Source organism: Neovison vison, chromosome 1 (assembly GCF_020171115.1).
Source record: "Neovison vison isolate M4711 chromosome 1, ASM_NN_V1, whole genome shotgun sequence".
NCBI lineage: Eukaryota > Metazoa > Chordata > Mammalia > Carnivora > Mustelidae > Neogale > Neogale vison.
Genome location: NC_058091.1, coordinates 118,535,715 through 118,553,648, shown reverse-complemented (window position 1 = coordinate 118,553,648; position 17,934 = coordinate 118,535,715). Strand labels below are relative to the sequence as shown.

The window sequence follows — 17,934 nt, the reverse complement described above, 5'->3', positions numbered from 1 at the left end:
AAGCTGCAGCGCGGCCCACCTGCCTGGAGGCGGGAGTGGGGCCCATCCAGCCCACACTCCCCTCTGCCTGGCCAGCTGCCGACATGGGGAGTAGCCTGGAGCCCAGCCACTGGTCAGCGCCGCCCCACTTCCGTCCTCTCCACCAGGGTGCTGGCCCTGAGCTGCTCTAGCTCTACAATTAAAGGGGCTTATCTGAGATTTATAGCAGGATTATGCCCACAGGGTGTTACCAACGCCAGGCTCTGGATGCTCTGTGGTCCTTAGGAAAAGCAATTAAAGTCCCGGGGTTCTGCGGGTATAAATATACAGATGCCGTCCTCCAAGGTCGAGGGCGCCACAGTGAGCTCTTTAGAGACTGAGCCTTGGGAGAGGCCTGGGCCCCTCTGCCAGGAGTTGGGCCTGTCAGGAGGGGAAGAGGCTATCTGCTTCCCCCCACTCAACACTCCACCCTCAAGGAACTGGCCTGCTTGGCAAGGTGCAACCGGACCCAGGTAGAGCCCCAGACCCAGGGCCTGACTGGGCTGGCCGTGGGCTGCACTGGACGCCCACGGCCAGGGTCCCCTGCAGGCTGCCCTCCTCAGCATAGACAGGCCACAGGACTGACCCTCTCAGGGGGCCAGGCTTCAGGATGCCCAAAGGTTTAACCCACGTTTTGCCAGCCTCTTGCTTGCTGTTATCTAAAAGCTTTATCCCTGGAGATTTTGAGAACAATTAAGGGAATGCAGGGAGCTTAAGGGGGAAAGGTAGTCTGTGGCAAGAGCCTGTGTCCCAGCTTCTCGCATCCCATGCACCGACACCGATTCCCCGATGCCACAAGGAACGAGCACAGCCCAGCCCGCCCCAGTACAGCCCAGCCCGCCCCAGTCTCTCACTCCCGCCACACAGCTCCACCCCTCATACAACCCTGGCTCCAAGAACCTGCTGGCTGAGCCCCCATCTCCTGGGTCCCTGAGACCCTCCCTAAACAAGGCCACCTCTGCCCATCCCATCCTCCCTCTGCCTAAGAACAGCAGCCTTTCCGCTGGATCCCACGCCAGGAAAATCAATAATCCCTCATCCAATGCCCTAGCCCTAGGGGTTCCCTAGCCAGCTGGTAAGACTGCAGATGGCTCCCCAGGGCCCAGGAGACAGGCGGAGGTCCATGAGGGGAATGGCCCAGGGCAGATAGAGCCCATGGCAGGACGCAGAGGACCTCTCAGGCAGCATTGGGCCACTGTGCCCTGCCATCCCCCATTCCCAAGCATGACTCACCATCCTCCCGGGACTTCTGGATGAAGGCCTCCACGCCGCTCTCGCCATAGCTGCCCTCCGAGGCCAGCGTGGACACGTAGTTCCACTTGAGGGCACGGACGATGTCCACCATGGCCTGGGCCTGGTACGTGTCCGAGGGCACCACGCGGGAGAAGAAGTCGTAGCGGCTGTTGTCACTCAGGTCGGGGGCTGTGGAGGCGTAGCTGATCTGGGGGATCTGGGGGCGAGAGGGGCCTCTGATGGGGGCGGCTGGTACCCGCACCGTGCTCAGCCAACACCACACCACTGCGCACCAATCTCCTTCCCATCCCCACAGCCTCGGGACTGCCCCAGCCCTTCTTATCCTAGGGGAGACCCTGGGGTGTGGGCTGGGTGGGTCCTAGCCCACCTGACAGGGGAAGAAACTGAGGCCCAGAGAGTGTAAGCACCTGGCTAGGTGGCCCTCCCCTGGCTGCAGCTCAGAGTCCCAAGGCCTCCCACCTCCTCTCAGCTCCCCCCACCGCCCAGCCTCCCCATGTCCTCCCCACCCAGAGTAAGACTGGCATCAGGATGAGAAGTGACTGACGCATCAGCCCTCAAGCCCTCCTCTTTCAGAAAAATATTCCAACCAGCCTCACCTGGATCCTGTGGCTGGTGGTCCCCAAAACACACACACACACACACACACACACACCCCAGAGCCTCTGGGTGCCTCCATTCACACAAAGAGCTAGAAGATCCCAGCAAGGGAAAATCCCTAGGTGGACAACCTAATTTATCCCAGGGCTGGGGTGGGGATGAGGGTGTCAAGAGGGGCACTGAGAGGTCATTCGGGCCCATCACCCTCTCCCAGGGAGCCCCTCATGTCACCACCTAGCAGACCCTGTCCCCACCGTTCCATCGTCCTGCCCAGCTCAGGAGACCAGGTCCCCGCCATTATCCCATGGCCCTGGCCACCCAGAGGATGAAATCACAGGAGGACAGAGCAGGCAGGGCCTCTGGGAAGTCCCTCTGTCCTGAGCCTGGGACCCAAGGTCCAGACAGGCCTCCATGGCAGACTCCAGGCCCTCTGTCCCCCAGGCCTGGCTCTCCCAGCCACGGAGCACCTTTGTGCCCCCACAGACGTCCCCTGTGCCCTCTCCATGCAAAAATGAGATGCAGAGCCCTTAAGCTGTCCTTCTTCCTGTGGCCAACATCCAACCGAAGGACAAAAACCTCCTGGCCAGCCTGTGACCACTGAGGGTGGGAAATGTTTGAGGGGGCAACAGGATTTGGGGTGCACCCTGAACAAGTGGTTGCCCACCTGGCCCCATTCCCAGGGACAGCAAGGGTCCACCTTCCACCAAGGATGCCCATGAGCTTGGTCCCCCCATGATGCCTCCTAAGGTGGGCCCCAGTAGGCCCCTCACTGCTTCCCCTCACTGAACTTACTCAGGAGAAAGGGAAGGATGGGGGAAAACAGATGATGGCTTGTCCAGATTGGCTGAGCAACTGCAGGGAACCCCCAAACTCTCTCATTGTAACTCTCGTGGTCGGCATATAACCACCGTGGCGCTGTCTGTAAGAGCAAACTTTTGGAAATAATCCAGTAAAAGAAAGCACAGTCCCTCAAGGAATACTATTCAGCCGCGAAAAAGATCCTGGAGGTTTCCATGCCTGGCTCTAGACAGTTCTCCAAGACCCATAGCAGGAACAAAGTCCATTGTGGGAGGGGGCGGGACGGGCTTCCCCCAGCTCTGAAACGGAACAGCCTCTGGAAAGGGAACCAGGTGGCTAGGAGGCAGGAACAGGGAGACGCGTCCCCTGACACCCTTTGTGTGTTCTTGCATGCAGAATCAGGCAAACATACCACCTGCTCAGGAAATAAATCACACTATAGTCTTCCCGAGCACCTGCTTCCATCCCCCCTCCTACCTGCGTCAATGGCCCCCCAAAACCAGCCAGCCCTCTGCCGTGGAGAGCACTGAGCATGAACACAGCGCGCTCTAGAACAGCTTTGGGTTAATTTCAGGAGAATCGCTATTTCCAGGGTCTGCCAAGGGGTATCAGGATTGTAGGGGTTGGTTGGTGTTTACGGGTCTGTCATTCAGAGCAACATCTCTCTGCCTGGGCACTATTAACGCTTTGGGGGTCTGATTCTGTTCTGGGCACTGAAGGACACTTAGCAGCACCCCATTCCCCTACCCACTAGATGCCAAGAGCACACTCCTCCCCCAGTCACGACAACCAAAAATGTCTCCAGACATTGCCAAGGACCCCGCAGGGTGCAGAACCATGCCCAGTGGAGACCTGCTGCTTTGGATCGGTACTGAAACACGGAGTGGGGTGGTGCTATCATGAGGTCTGGGGTTCGCTTCAAATGCATCACAGCAGGAGGGCACAGAGGAAATGAAGATGGCCAGGAGCGGACAGTCTGAGTCCCGCGTACTTGGGGGCTCACCACCCCCTTTGTTTCGCATACGCCTAAAAGGTCCCGATTTAACACATCTTGAACAATAAAACAAAACAAAATTGACAGCACCCCCGGGGCGTGCCTCTGAACAGAAAAGGCTGGATTTGGAGGTGGAGAGAGAGCAGGTGGTAGAGAGGGCAGGGCCAGGACCGGCCCTTCCAGCCTGCCTTCCCAGCAGGTCGGGATTGTCGGCTGCCCTCTGTGTCTGGTCTTCAGCAAGGAGCACTCATCTCATGCCTGGGGACCCGCACTTTTCCTAATTAGAAAAAGCTTGTCTCCTACTTCTGATGTTTTCTCCCAATACGGTGCTGGAGTCAAAAGGGACTGCGTCCAACAGAAGGGACAGGAAGCCCAGGGAAGTCTCAGGGCGCAGGAGACTTCTCACTCATCACCCTTCATTCTTCCCTCCAAGCCACCGCCCACCTCTCCTCCAGTTCAGGCACTCAACATGGACTGGGACGGCACACGGACACACAGATGTCCAGATATTAGGACCCAGGCCCCCGCCCCACTGCCTACCCCCATTCCCACAAAGGGTGGGAGGGCCAAGCATGGGGTTCCTGCAGGGTAAGCAGGTCAGTCTGCAGGGGTGCCCCCGCCTTGGCTTTCAGGAGCCCAGGAGGGCCCCTTGCTCTACCCCCAATAATTCCCGAGACCCTGATGCAGGGACCCAGCCCTGAGGTGGCAGAGAGGGAGGAGACAACCTCCTAAAGCCGGCATCCCCTCCCAGCCCCACCTTCCTGGGCCCCTCGCAGGCTCCTTCTCAGCTTCGGGCCCTCCGAGCTTCCCAGAATGGTTGTTTCTGGAGCAGTGATTTGGAAGCTTAACTGCTCAGGTTCAAACCCCGGCTCAGCCACCCATCAGCTGGGAAGTCTCCAGCAAGTTACTTCTCCTCTCTAGACCTCAGTTTTCTCAGCTGCAAAATGGGAATAATCACAATCCCTGTCTCATACAGTTGTGAGGCTCGTATGAGGGAATTTTCATGAACTGCTGGCAGTGAGTAAGCCCTTGAAAGGTTAGCTCACAGGTGAGTTATAATCCCTCCTGCCACACCTCCCTTAGCCCTCTGTCCCCAACCTCTCAGCCCCTCCGCAGGCTCTCTCCCAGCGTGCTCCCAGGGATGGGGCGCCTCCTTCTGGAATGCTGGCCCAGCAGGCCCTTCAAGGCCCTCCTCCCTCCTGGCCCCACCCAGGCCTGCAGGGGTAGGGGGAGACAGGGCCCACCCTGGGATGCCCTGGACAGGGAGACTGGGACAAGCGACCCCACGGGCCTCTGAGGTCTCCTCAGCAATCTCTTTGCAACCCAGCTGGAGCCGGAGGGGTGCTTGATTAACATTCTCCTCAGAGAAGTCCTCTCCTCTGACGACAGCCGCGTGACAGAGGAGGGGACAGCCACACCCATGCCAATGCCCACGCAGCATCAGCCAGAACCCAGATTCCAGCGGCACCTGACCAACCACAGCTGGCCTACTCTCCTCAGTCCAGCTGCCTGGCTTCCTCTGCCCACAGAGCCCATGTCACCTCCTCCAGGCAGCCCTCCCTGAGCTCCAGAGAGTCTGCTCAGACCTTCCACAGCACCAAGTGGGGCTGCTCCAGGGGCACAAGGCATGTTATCCTGGTATGACGAAGTCTGGCCTCTCTGCCAAGTCAGCAGGCATTCTGAGGTGCCCCAATTGTGCTGGGCAAGGCCACTTGTGGGGACGCAAAGAAACACCCACTGCATCCCCAGAAGGGGCATCCCAGAGTGAGACACAGTGTCTGGAGCTGGCACCCAGCAGAACTTCACCCAAGTGACAGAAGTAGGGGAGAGGGAGGAAGTGAGGAAATCTCTCCCCACCCCCGTGCGCACTCTCCCTCCCCACCATGCGCTCTCACGCTCTCCCTCTCTCTCCCTCTATCTCCCCCTCTCTCCCTTTCAGGCTTCTGGAGTGACAAGGAGGTCCATGCCACGTGGGAAAAGACAAAAGCTGCTTCCGGGCTTGAGCAGCAATGAAGATGAATGCCAAGTGCATCTGTGTGTGTGCGCGGCGCGTGTGTGCGGCACGTGTGGGAGCACACGCTCTCAGCGCGTGAGCGCCCGGCCCATTCATTCATTTACTCCTCCTACCGGTAAGTCACGGAGTACCGACAGCCTGCCAGGCGTAGTTCTGAGAGCTGGCGATGGACAGGGGGACACTCTGTCCTCGTGGGGCTCCCAATCTCTACAGAGGCAGGCCGTGGAAAGGTGATCCCGAGCTGTTAGATGGGAAGAAGGGTCCAGGAGAAAAAGCAAGAACAGAGCAGGAGACCATTAGAGGGGCCCAGGGGATGTCTCTCTGACCAGGCTACATCTGAGTCAAGACCTCAAGCCAATGAAGGAGGGAGCCATGTGGGTATTTGAGGGAGGACATTTCAGGCAGAGGGAACAGCCCATGCAAAGACCCACGCATATATGTGTGCGTGTGTAAATGTTACATGCCTGTGTGTCCAGGTGCACACATGTGTGTTTAGAACCTGAATCTGTTCTCAGGCTGACCCAGGCCTGGCCAGCAGCCCCACATCTCCCACTAAGTATGGCAACACTGGTGGGCCCCAGGATGTCCCCAGCTCAGGCTCTGGCTCACTGGCTCCCAGACTAGCAGAATCAAGTGCCCCGCCCCCCTGCCAAGAGGGGCTGCTCCATGTCCCGCACCACCCAGCAGAGGAGAAGCAAGCTGGCAGTGAGGCACCTTGCCCAGCACCCCAGAGCCACACAGGGCCCAGTTCCCCAAAAGCCAGTATTTCATTCAAGGCTGTTTAGAACAGCCAGGGATCAAATCTCTACCTTGACCTCCACAAGGTCCACAGCAACCCAAGACACAAAGCTGGGTGTCCGTGACCATCACCATGGGCACCCCAAGGCCACCCCCACAGTAACACCAACCCTCCTGCTATAAGCTCTAGTGTTGAAAAGCACCTTCCCTTCTGTTCTCTTCCCTAATGCTTTGCACAGCACAGAAGCTCCCAGCGCACCCTGCAGCCAGCCTACCTGGGGTTCTGCAGTGACCCAGCCTTGTCACCTTAGGCAAGCAAGCAGCCACTCTGGGCCTCAATTTCTTCCCACATAAATAAGAGAAGACTGCACTAGCATGTACATGCAGTGTTTGAAACACGTGGGCCCGCAGCAAACACTAGCTATTGACAGGAGAGAGGGAGGCAAGGCTAGGACCATTGTGCCCATTTTGCAGATGAGAAAACGGAGGCTCAAAGAGATGAAAAGTGCCCTCTGAGTATCACAGCCAGGAGATACCAGAAACAAGGCAGAGACTGAACTACTCTGCCTCTCTGTTCACCATCCCTGAATGGGGCCTGGGACCCTGCCCACCCTCCCAGCTGACTCTGATCCTTCTGCTCCACCTGCCAGCCAGGCCAGGAGGCCGCAGATTGAAGCCGGACCCACCACCACCTCCGGCCACCAGCCCCAGCCAAGGCCCACGCAGACTTTGGGACCCCCACCTGGCTGGCTGTGGCCCCACTCACCAGGGAAGCGGGGAGACCCTGCACCCGGCCAGGCAGACCCTGAGCTGGCTTCCTGCTCCTCGCCCTTCTGATCCCAGCTGCTCAAGGCTTCGACTGCCCAGCTTTCAGCATCCACTCTCTTCCCCCCAGATGAAAGGCAGCCAGGCTTTTAGGTACATGAAAGCTGCACGAGCAGGAACTGGAGTTCAGAGAGCCAGTGAGAGGAGGGAACGCCAGCTTGCAAAGGCCTGGCCTGCACGGTCAGGGCTGAGGGACACAGTCCCCCAGCCCCAGCCCCAGCCCCCCTCACCCACCGGAGCCAAGCACCATCTCCCATGGAGCTTCTGCGGCAGACACACAGTGCCCAGAGGAGCGGGAGACGCCACCGGCCACCCCTTTCTCCCTCTACAGGGCCTCGGGAGGGGCAGGGGAAGAGTGTGTCTCTCTCAGAGCTGGGCCCACAGTCTTACGGGGTCACCAACGAGAACTAGCGTGGTTGGGGCTAGAAAAGGGGGTCCTCGGACATGCCTCCAGGCTGACATGCCAGGTCTGGGGCAACAAGAGATTCACTGGGGACTGACTTTCCAGGGGAGCTGTAGGGACAGAAAAGGCTGGCAGTGTGGGACGAGGGCTTGGACAGGCTGAAGAGGTGCAAAGAGGGGGACAATGGTCAAGGGGGAGCATCGAAGCAGCTGGGCAGGGCCTTCACAGTGAGAGACTAGGGATATGCCTGAGGGGTGTGGGGAAACTTAAATGGGGGTGTGGACCAGCACATGGAGGGGTGTGGATAGCCCCCTCACCCTCAGCCCTGACCAAGCCCACCTCGGACAAGGACCCTAGGGTTTAAAAGTAGAAGAGTGACCCTACTGCTCAGAACAGCCACAAAGCCTCACACACACATACCCCACGGAGATGCCCCCCCCAAAGAACAGAGAAGCAGACTTCCAAGGCCTGGGAAGTCAGGGCAGTGGGGAGGGGCACCCTGGGCATGGGGCTGACCTGGCGTCTGGGTGGTCTTTGGGAGGACTAGGATAGACCTAGATAGGCCTGGCCCAGGGCTTCCTCTCAGCCCACAAGCCGGGGGCCGTTCCCCACACGCATACTAAGGGCCTCCATACTGGGGGCCACCGGCCACTTCCCCACAGATCCTCTGGGAATTCATGTCACCCTCATTAATCAGATCTCATTACCCTGCTCTGCAGACACAGACCTGCCACCGACTCCCAGCCCCAGGTGTCCAGTCAGTCACTCAGCCCCTGCTGGGGGCCATGCTCATGGTCTCCAGTCTCTGTCTCCATCTCGGCACCTGGGGCACTCAGCTTCCCTTAGCTTTGCCACCCCCAGGCCTGAAGACCTCCTTCCTCTCACACTGTGACCTGCCACATTTCCTCACTGCGAATGAGAAGGGGACATCAGACTTTCCCAGGAGCCAAAGGCTATCTTAAAAGACAGCAAAATTTGTCCACAAGGCCCTGCAGTCCCTGCACCCCGGCTGCCCCTGGGGCCACCAGCCTTCCCCTCCCACACTCTCCCGGCCCACCCACACTCCTCAGAAACTCCAGGGATCCGTTCATTTATTCATTTGCCCACTCGATACTGGTTTACACAGCCCTCGCACACTCTGCGGCCCCAGGGGAGAACACGCAGAGACAAATCCCTGCCTTCATGGAACAGACATTCTAGTGGGAGGGATAAATAAATACACACACATTAACGTTGTCCTTAGAACTGCCGGCACCGCGGTGAACTTCAACTCCCGGACCCTTGTGGTTGGCTGTGGCCATGTGACACGTTCTGGCTAACAAGGCCGGAACAGAAAATGCCATTCCTAGGGAGCCTTAGCATTTCCCTGCAGTCGTAAGACCCTACAGGGTACACATTCCCTCAGCCACCAAGACCAGCAACATTCCAGACCAGCCCGGGGCCCTGCAGAGGGAAAGAGCAGAGCCCTCGGCCGAGCCACACAGAGGTGTGAGGCGATGAGTATCTACTAAATGTATTTGAAGCCCAGAGACGTGAAGGAGGTTTGTTCCCAGCACAGCCTCACCGATGCTAACAGAGCAACAGAAGCCTCATGCTCCGGCTACAGGACGCCCGGAAACAAGTCTTCCTTATCTCTACCTCACTAGCCTGGAGATGCTGGGTTCACATTCAGCACACACTGATTTGGGCTGAAATTAATTACATTCACTCACACTCACACACACACACACACAAGCATACAGTCATCATCACCATGAAAACTAGCAAAATGGCATTCAAGAGCACCTGGGTGGCTCAGTTGGTTAAGCGTCTGCCTTCAGCTCAGGTCATGATCCTGGGGTCCTGGGATCGAGCCCCGCATTGGGCTCCCTGCTCAGCAGAGAGACTGCTTCTCCCTGTGGCTCTGCCCCTTGCCCCACTCATGCTCTCTCTCTCTCTCAAATAAATAAGATTTTTTTAAAAAAAGAAAGAAAGAAAGAAAGAAAGAAAAGAAAACTAGCATTTATTGGGTGCTTACTACATACGAGCAACTGTCCTAAGTGGTTACAAATGCCTTCGCCCCTTTGATCTCACAATAACTATATAAACCAGACCCTCTTATTATTCCCATTTTCCCAAAACTGAGGTGCAGAAAGGTTAGGAACTTGTCCAAGGTTACACGGCTAGCAAGTGGCCGAGGCAGGATTTGAACCCAGGGGGACATCCTCCAGAGCGCAGGTTACTGTCAAGGTAGCCCAGCCTCCACCTTGCAAAAGTAGGCCCACACATAAATGTGCACGCACACACACACACACATGCCCAGCCATGCGCACACACAGAATCCAAGGGCCAGCCCTACTTCCTCAGAGCACTCAGCTCCCCAATCACTCCTGGCTGTCACAGGCTGGGCTGAAGTGGCCCATCTGTCTCCAACACAAAGGATCAGGCAGGGGTGGGGGCCAGGGGCCCCAGAGGGTTGTGTAAATGGCTCTGCTTTGAGCAACAACTAATTTCTAAACATAATTATTAATTTCATGGTTATCATATGCAAACCTCTGTCTCCCAGACGAGATGAAATTGATTTAATTAGAAATTCCATCATCAAGCCTTTCGGATCCAAGCTTTTAATTAGGATCACCAACTCCACCCAAGGCTGCCAGAAAGTGGGCTCCTGACCCCGGCTTCCTTTCCTGAGGGCCCAGGCAGAGCCGGGCATGTGTGGGCAGCTCCACAGTAACTGGGGATCCCCCTGGCCAGGACTGGGCCCCTCGCCAGGACCATTAACCATCTCCCACCCCACATGGGGTGACACGGCCCCACAGTCACAAGTGGCCTCTTCCCTCCTGGAATCATAATGGGGGAAACAGCCTGGTGAGAACACATACCACCTTGCAGCAAGAAGGACTGGGGTGTTGAAGGTGAGCAGGAGACAGAAGAAATAACAGAGCTCCCCTCTTCATGCAAAATTCACATAGCAGCCTCCCTACTGGAGCCCCTGCCAGGTGCTAATAAAACGGCCCTTATAGCTCAGCTCAGGGCAGTCTGTCAAAATTATCAATAGCACTTGGCCTTTTAACAAAGCATTTCCAACACATTACCTCTGACCTCATCTCCAGCCACTCCCATTCTGGCGTTGCTCACGTTGAGGGGGCCCCCAGTTATAGCCATCTCCTTTCTGAGCCCTGCCTCGGGGCATCTGTGCTGGCTGTTCCCTCGGCCCTAATGATCTTCCAGCAGACGCAATGAGGCTCGCTCCCTCACATCCTTCCCTTCCAGAGATGACTGCTCAAATGTTACCTTTGCCAGCGTAAGTGCCCCCCAACCAAGATGGTGCCTGGCACACACAGATGATTCTCGGAGGTCTCCTTCCTCCCTCCCCAGGACTCAGCCAGGGTGTCCCTCACCTCCTGGGGCCTGCTGAGCCCTGTCCCCACCCCTCTGGACTCCCCCGATTTCCCAGCAGCACCCTAGAAGGCAATCACGTGGGGCTGGCCCACACCCACCTCTGTCTCCCCATCCCTGGGGCCCACCTGGCCTCTTATCGGGAGAGCACGCAGACACTTGGATTAATTTCCAGGACTGTTCTGAATTATGTTTTCCAGGAGAGAACCAGAGAGAGGCAGGCAACAGGCCTTTGAACAAACATTTCCCCAGAAAGTGCTTTATTCAGTCCCTTGTCTCACCCTTTTAAACATCATATGCTTTCTCAGGAGCCCAGGAAAAAATGGGGTCCCGATAAAGCACTGAGGCTGGTGAAGAACAGAGGGCCCTGAGTGGAGGGCCTGGGCGGGCTGACAAAGGAGCCGTTCAGAGGCAGGCTTGGAGGAATTACCGCAGATAAGAGCAAGGGCTGGAGGAGGTGGGGGTGGGGGGCAAGGAGCGGGCGGCACAAGGGCCAGAGCAAATACGATCCTCAAATCAGCACTTGTCCTATTTCATAAGCAAAATGTAGATCAATAAATTACATTCACTTTTGCAGGTTTTACATGCTAATTCCCTCACCTTGTCAAGAGTAATACACATTGGAGGAGGCCAGGGAATGGAGGAGCCCAGAGGCCTAGAGAGGAAAGGCCAGGAGTCTGGTGGAGCCCCTGGGGCCTCAGCGCCTGCACCCATTTTCCTAAGAAGGGCTCAAAGCCCAAGTTATCAGAGGCGAGGAAACAGGCTGCCACACCATCCGCCCACCCCCAGTCGCCTTCCCTGCAGGCCTCCATCTTCTCATCTGTCAAACGGCCACAGCAGTGTGAGTCTGGGCTCTGTTAAGCCTTACTTTGAGGCTCATAAGGGAGGACACATGTTAAATCTTAGAAAGGGAGCAGCTGTCCAAGACGCTAGGAGTCATGATGACACGTCTTGCAAGTACATTGGGTGCAGTTAGCTGATACGGACTCTCCCTTTGTTGATTCTCACCACAGCCCCAAGACAGGAAGCCTCAGCCCCATTTACAGGAGGCTCAGGGGGCTGGGGAGCAGACCCGGAGTCACCCAGGCCCATCTGATGCCAAAGCTGGGCTTTCTCTGTGCCACAACACTGCCCACAAGCCAGGGACCTAGCCACACATGAGTTCCTGAGGGGTGAGGGCTCAGGACCAGCCCAGAGTGGTCGCAGCACCCCAGGGGGCCAACGCGCATTGCTGAGCAGGCGCTGGACATGGAGGGAGGGGCAGCAGGTAAGAGGATGCTCAGGTGTTTGTGGTAGCTGTGCCTTAATGAGTACCTAGTCCGTGCGGAGCACTTCACAGGAATTATCTCATTTAATCCTCACACGATAACCCCATGAAGCGAACGCTATTGATTACCTTCGTTTTTCAGAAGGGAAAAGGGAGGCCCAGACAAACACGAATATAAAATTAGAGCAAGTGGCAAAGCAGGACCTGAACCCACGGCTATCTTGACTCCAGCCCCTGGTGCTCGCACACAGCCCTTCACCACACCTCCCATGCCCTCTGCTTTCATGGCCGGCTGCTGCCCTTTGTCCACACCATCCTTACGCTGTGGGGGAGGGGGTAGCCAGGATGGGGAGTCAAAAGAATCCGTGCCCCAGGTCTCTCCCCAGCACATCCCCTTGCACACTGCTTCGCCTTCACCTCTCTGAGCCTCAGTTTCCACACCTGTTCAAGAGAGGGCGTGGTTAATGACCCCTGCCGGCTGGACTTACAAGGTCAGGACAGAGGGAGGGGCCTCCACGACCTGGTAGTGACATCTGCCCACAACTGTAAGCCCTTGGAAGTGCAGGCAAGGCTGGGACAAGCTCAGCAAATGGGGAGCCCCTGAGAGGTCCGGAACTATGCCTGTGCCCTACGCCCCTGCTGCTGGGCTCTTGCATGCTGAGCACCAGAGGAGGGGGCGCGGCCGGGCGGAGAGGAAATTAACCAGAGCGGCTGCCCCAGCGCTCCCGCCAGTTAATGTGCAGCGCCGTGTGTAATATACAGCTCTGTATTAATATAATATGATATAATGGGATGTATTAACATTATTGAACACATGAGCCGATAAAAGTCACATCACCGTCACTCCGTGTAATTTATATCACAGCCTGGGCCTGAGCCAGGCTGGAGGGGGAGGGGAAGCCTCACTGGAGCTCTGAGGCTCCCTCAGGGAAGGGGAAGAGGGGGAGGGCGCCTGAGCCCTGGGTGGGGGAGGGGAGCCAAGACCAGAGCAAAAGGGACCTGCCACAAAGCAGGCAAGGCCAGGTGATACCCCAGCCAGGGTGTCAAGCAGTGGTTTGGGGGCTCTTGGTCTGATCCCTCCAACCAGTCCTCATGGCACTTGACCCCCCAGCAACATCTGACCTGTAGTCCCTCCACTTGCCTGCCCATCCCCTGCCACCTGCTTGCTGCCCTGGTGCCCTCTTTCCTCTAAGACAGCACCTCCTCAGCCTCCTTGGCTGGTCCGGAGTGCTGGCAACCCCAGGACTCAGTCATCTCCAGACTCACTCACTCCCAGGCCACCTATAGCCTGACGACCTACCCCCAAACTCCAGGCTCCCACCCACTGCCTGCTCCCCTTGGCCATCTACTGGGACACCCAGACCCTCCCAAAGTCCTTCCTAGCCAGGTAACTGCTGCTCACTCTACGGGATCAGACATGTCCTTGTTCCTCTTTCTCTCACGACCCAAACCTGACCTATCAGTGAATATTGGTAGCTCTACATTGAAAATAAAACCAGAATCCAAGCACGGCTCAGCCACGCTGCCACTATCACCCTGGGGCACAGCTCCAGCATTTCTGGCCAGGACTATCCCACCATCCTCTCACTGGTCCCCCACCTCCCATACACCCATCCCATCCCACTGCCCCTTCCCCAGCTGGGGCCCATGTAAAACCCAATTTAGGTCATGTCCCTCCTCTCTTCAAGAGGCTCCCATCTCAGCCAGAGTTCACCAGGCCCTATGCGAGCCACCCCTTAGCCTCCTGCCCCCACCCCTCTTTCCCTCACTTGCTCTGTTCCAGCCACTGAGGGGCCTCATGATGTCCTTCCCAACACACCAGGGGGGAACCTGCCTCAGGACCTTGGCACTGGCTGTGCCCTCGTAACTGCCTGTTGATACTATACATTCCATTCATGTGTCCTCTTGATCATTTACCTCCCCACTAGAATGTCAATCCCACGGGGACGGGAGTTATTATCTACCTTGCTCACTGCAATAGCCCCAGGACTAAGGATAGTGCCTAGCACCCAAGCCCTTATTCTGCAGATTCTGCAAGTAAATACGAATGTTTGACGAATGAGCAGATGACTAAAGAAGCAGTCCACTTTTACCTGATTCTCATAAATGAGTTTCTCGACCTGATTCTGTTGGTGACATGTATCTGCTTCTAGAGAAAGAATTTGCAAAAAAAAAAAAAAATTGCAAAATTGGCCTGGTCCAAATGATGAAATCCAGGAGTAGAGAGTCCAAGTGGCAACAATTTAGCCAAGATCACAGGGTGGGCTGCCAGTGGCTGGCCAGCCTAGCTCAGCTCTCTGCTGCCTCCCCTCTGACTCAGCACTGCATCCAGCGGGGTCCCAGGGTGAGAAGGCTGCTGAGCGCCCAGACTGTAGGGGGCGTCACCAACCCTCCCAGGGCTTCTCTGCTCCCCAGCTGCCCCCACCACTGTCCAGGCACCAGCAGCCCCTCTCCCTGAACCACCAATTTTCTTCAGCACCATCAGGAAGGGACCCACATGTGGCATACTCCTGGTGGTGTCCCACCCGAGGGGTCCCTCCTCAGGGAGGGAAGTCCCATATCAGCCTGCAAAACAAGGGCTTCTGACCCCTGGCAAAGGTAGAAGGGATATGGACTTCCCACCCCATCATGCATTCATTCAAAATATGTTTACTGAGTACTCACTATGTGTCCAGCACCATGATAAGCACCAGGCACGCCAGGGTGGGCAAAAGCAAATATCTGTCCTCATGGGGCTGAGTCCAGTGGGAGAAAAGATCTCTAACCAGATACGCACACCAACACAGACATAATCACAGCCTCTGAGATATGCTGGGAAGAAGAGACAAGGGGCTGGGGCACCTGGGTGGCTCAGTGGGTTAAGCCTCTGCCTTCGGCTCAGGTCATGATCTCAGGATCCTGGGATCAAGTCCCGCATCGGGCTCCCTGCTCGGCAGGGAGCCTGCTTCCCCCTCTCCCTCTGCTGCTCCCCCCACTTGTGCTCTCTCTCCTTCTCTCACTCTCTGGCAAATAAATAAATTCTTAAAAAAAAAAAAAAAAAGAGAGACAAGGGGCCTGTGAGAACCTGGAGTAAGAGCCTGATCTGGTCAGGGCACCCAAGGAGGCTTCCTGAGGATAGACAGTAAACTGACACCTGGCGGATGGATAAGCAATACCCAGGTGAAGAGGGAAGGGAGGAGCATCCTGGACAGAAAAGATAGTGAGTGCAAAGGCCCTGTGGCCAAGAGCCCTTGGCAGTTTCAAGGAAAAGCAAGAACACAAAGAGGATGGAAGAAGAGAGCATGACATGCATCTGTACAGAAAACAGATGTGGGAAGGAGATGGGGACAGAGGAGAGCAGCAGGAGTGCCCCTGCACTAGTCCAGGTAAGAAAGGAGGGCAGAGGGCCAGGGAGTATCTGTGGAGATGGATAGAAGTATGCCCTCCCAAAAGCCCTCCAGCTTCGAAACCTCTCTTTGTGACACTCCCATTTTGTGAGCCCTTCGCTAAACTCCAAGATCACCAAAACTAAAAGAAAGGCCTGGAGTCAGAAGACAGGCAAACATGTTCTCCAGATGCTGGCTTCTCCTCTGAGCCAAGCCCGTTCCTTCAAGATAAATAGGCGCCTAGAGGTTCTCCAGCTGCCCCAAGACAGGCAGGGTGAGGAGGCAGTCAGAGAGTAGGCCCAGAGCAGGAAAAGACCAGCCCTGCCTCTCACCTCCACTGCCATCCCCCTCTACAGCTCCGCGAGCTTGCCACGATGGAAAGAACCTGAATTCCAGGCTGTCACCGACTCACCGCGTGGCCTGGAACTAGACCCTCCCCCATCCAGGGCTCCAGCATTCTCATCTAAGGGTTGTAACAACTACAGCGGTGCTTCCCGTATGCCAGACTCAGCTCGCAGCATTAATTTATTTACTCCTCTTCAGAATCCTGCCCCAGGCAGAGTACCGGCATTCACCCATTTCACGGGTGAGGGAACCGAGGCCCAGGGAAGCCAAACTACTTGCCCAAAGATATAGGCATCTGGCATCTGGCCACGCAGGGACTTGACCCCTTTGCAGCTGGGCTGTACTGCACCCCCATCACCACCACCGAAATAAGGATTAGATTGAATCCCCCTCTGGAACCATCCTAACGGCTGTGGCTGCCTCCTCCGACTCAGCCCAGAGATCCAGCCTCCAGCCTGGAAGGCCTCAGCATCTCCGGAAGGATGCCAGGTATGCATGGCGGTGGATCGGTCCCCAGACCCTTCTACTTCTCTCTACTTTCTCCAGAAACCTCCAGATGTTCCATCCAGTTCAGCGACCACATTCCACCTGCCCACAATGGACCAGATATTCGGACATGGTGGGGCAGAGCACCGTCCCTGCCCAGTACCAAGGACCTGCTCTACGCCCGATCCCAGCAGTCCCCAGTGGCATGGGCCCTGGCCCCCCGCTGAGCAAACCCACTCTTTAAGACACCTGTACCGGCCCCTTCCCCTCTCCTCTGTCTCTGGTACATCCTGAGGTCACCTCCAGGGGTCTGGCCCCAGACAGTGTTTTCTACCATTACCTCATTTAATTTACTTGTAACAAAACCCTTCCATGGAGATGTTACTATCTGCATTTTGTAGGCAAAACTTGGGGACAGGGAGAGAAGTCGTCCTCCCTCAATGGCTCAGCTACTGATTAAAACCCAGGCCCATCAGACAGAGCCCATGGCAGGAACCACCAGCGCATCTGGGTCCTGTCCAGACAATGAGGGGACAGGTTGGAGATGCCCACAGGCTCTGCCTGTCCCAGCCCAATGTGTCCAGTTTCCAGCAACTGGTAATCTGAGCTGACACCACTCTCTGGAGGGAACCCCTGACTGGATCTTGGCCCCTTCCACCCTGTCTCATCCACTCAGGCCCCTACCGGCGTAGACAAAGTTCTGCGCATTAACCCAGGCCTCCACAGGTCCCACTGAGGGCAGCCTCGGGTAGCAGAGCCTGGAGAAGGGTCTGGGCACCCTCGTAGCTGGGAACACTGGCCCTCCCTTCATGCCAGCAGACAGCAGGCCTCTACAGGGTAAATTCAGAAGAGCATAAAGCTCGGCTCAAGTCCCCCAAGCATTTCCCAACACCTCCTACAGGGGCCAGAATCCCCATCACTGGGATCAAAGTGAATTCTTTTGAACCCACCCATGTTACCTGGAAGAGAGAGCCTTTAACCCTAGACTCTTAGATGAGGACAGTGCAACTGCCCTGCTACAGTGCCCTTGACAAGGACCTGGGCTTACTCACCTCCTAGGACAGGCAGCTCACCACTTCACAAGGAAGCCCACCCCAGCTCCAATACCTGCCAGGCTTTTGGGGACTCTGAATTGAAATCTGCCTCTCTGTCACTTTCATGTGTTTTATGGGGCTCTCTGGAGCCACAGAGACCCAGCCTGTGCCCCCAGCTGGAAGGCCCCCCCAGGGCTCTTCGACTCTACTGTATTTACACCGCCATCTGCAGCCCTGCTTGGGCATCTGGCCTGTTCTCCTCCATTTGTGGGTCTAGGTTCACACGTGGGCCCACATGGACATGCAGGGGACACAGAGGGGACACCCCCAGGCAGGACCACCACTTAAAACATGAGTCAGGCCACATCCCTCTCTGCCCCAACACCCTCCCCAGCCCAACACCCACCCCCCCCAA

General features: G+C 56.7%; 1 protein-coding gene across 2 annotated transcripts in view; it reads right to left on the bottom strand.

Annotated features, from left to right (window-relative positions):
- The window catches only part of GRM4 (glutamate metabotropic receptor 4), a 117,108-nt gene that overhangs the window by 61,766 nt on the left and 37,408 nt on the right, over nucleotides 1-17,934 (bottom strand). For both annotated transcript variants that reach the window (XM_044255109.1, XM_044255102.1), the window contains exon 3: nucleotides 1,252-1,468. In XM_044255109.1, the coding sequence (XP_044111044.1) occupies nucleotides 1,252-1,468 (217 nt within the window). The remainder of the gene's footprint in view (nucleotides 1-1,251; nucleotides 1,469-17,934) is intronic.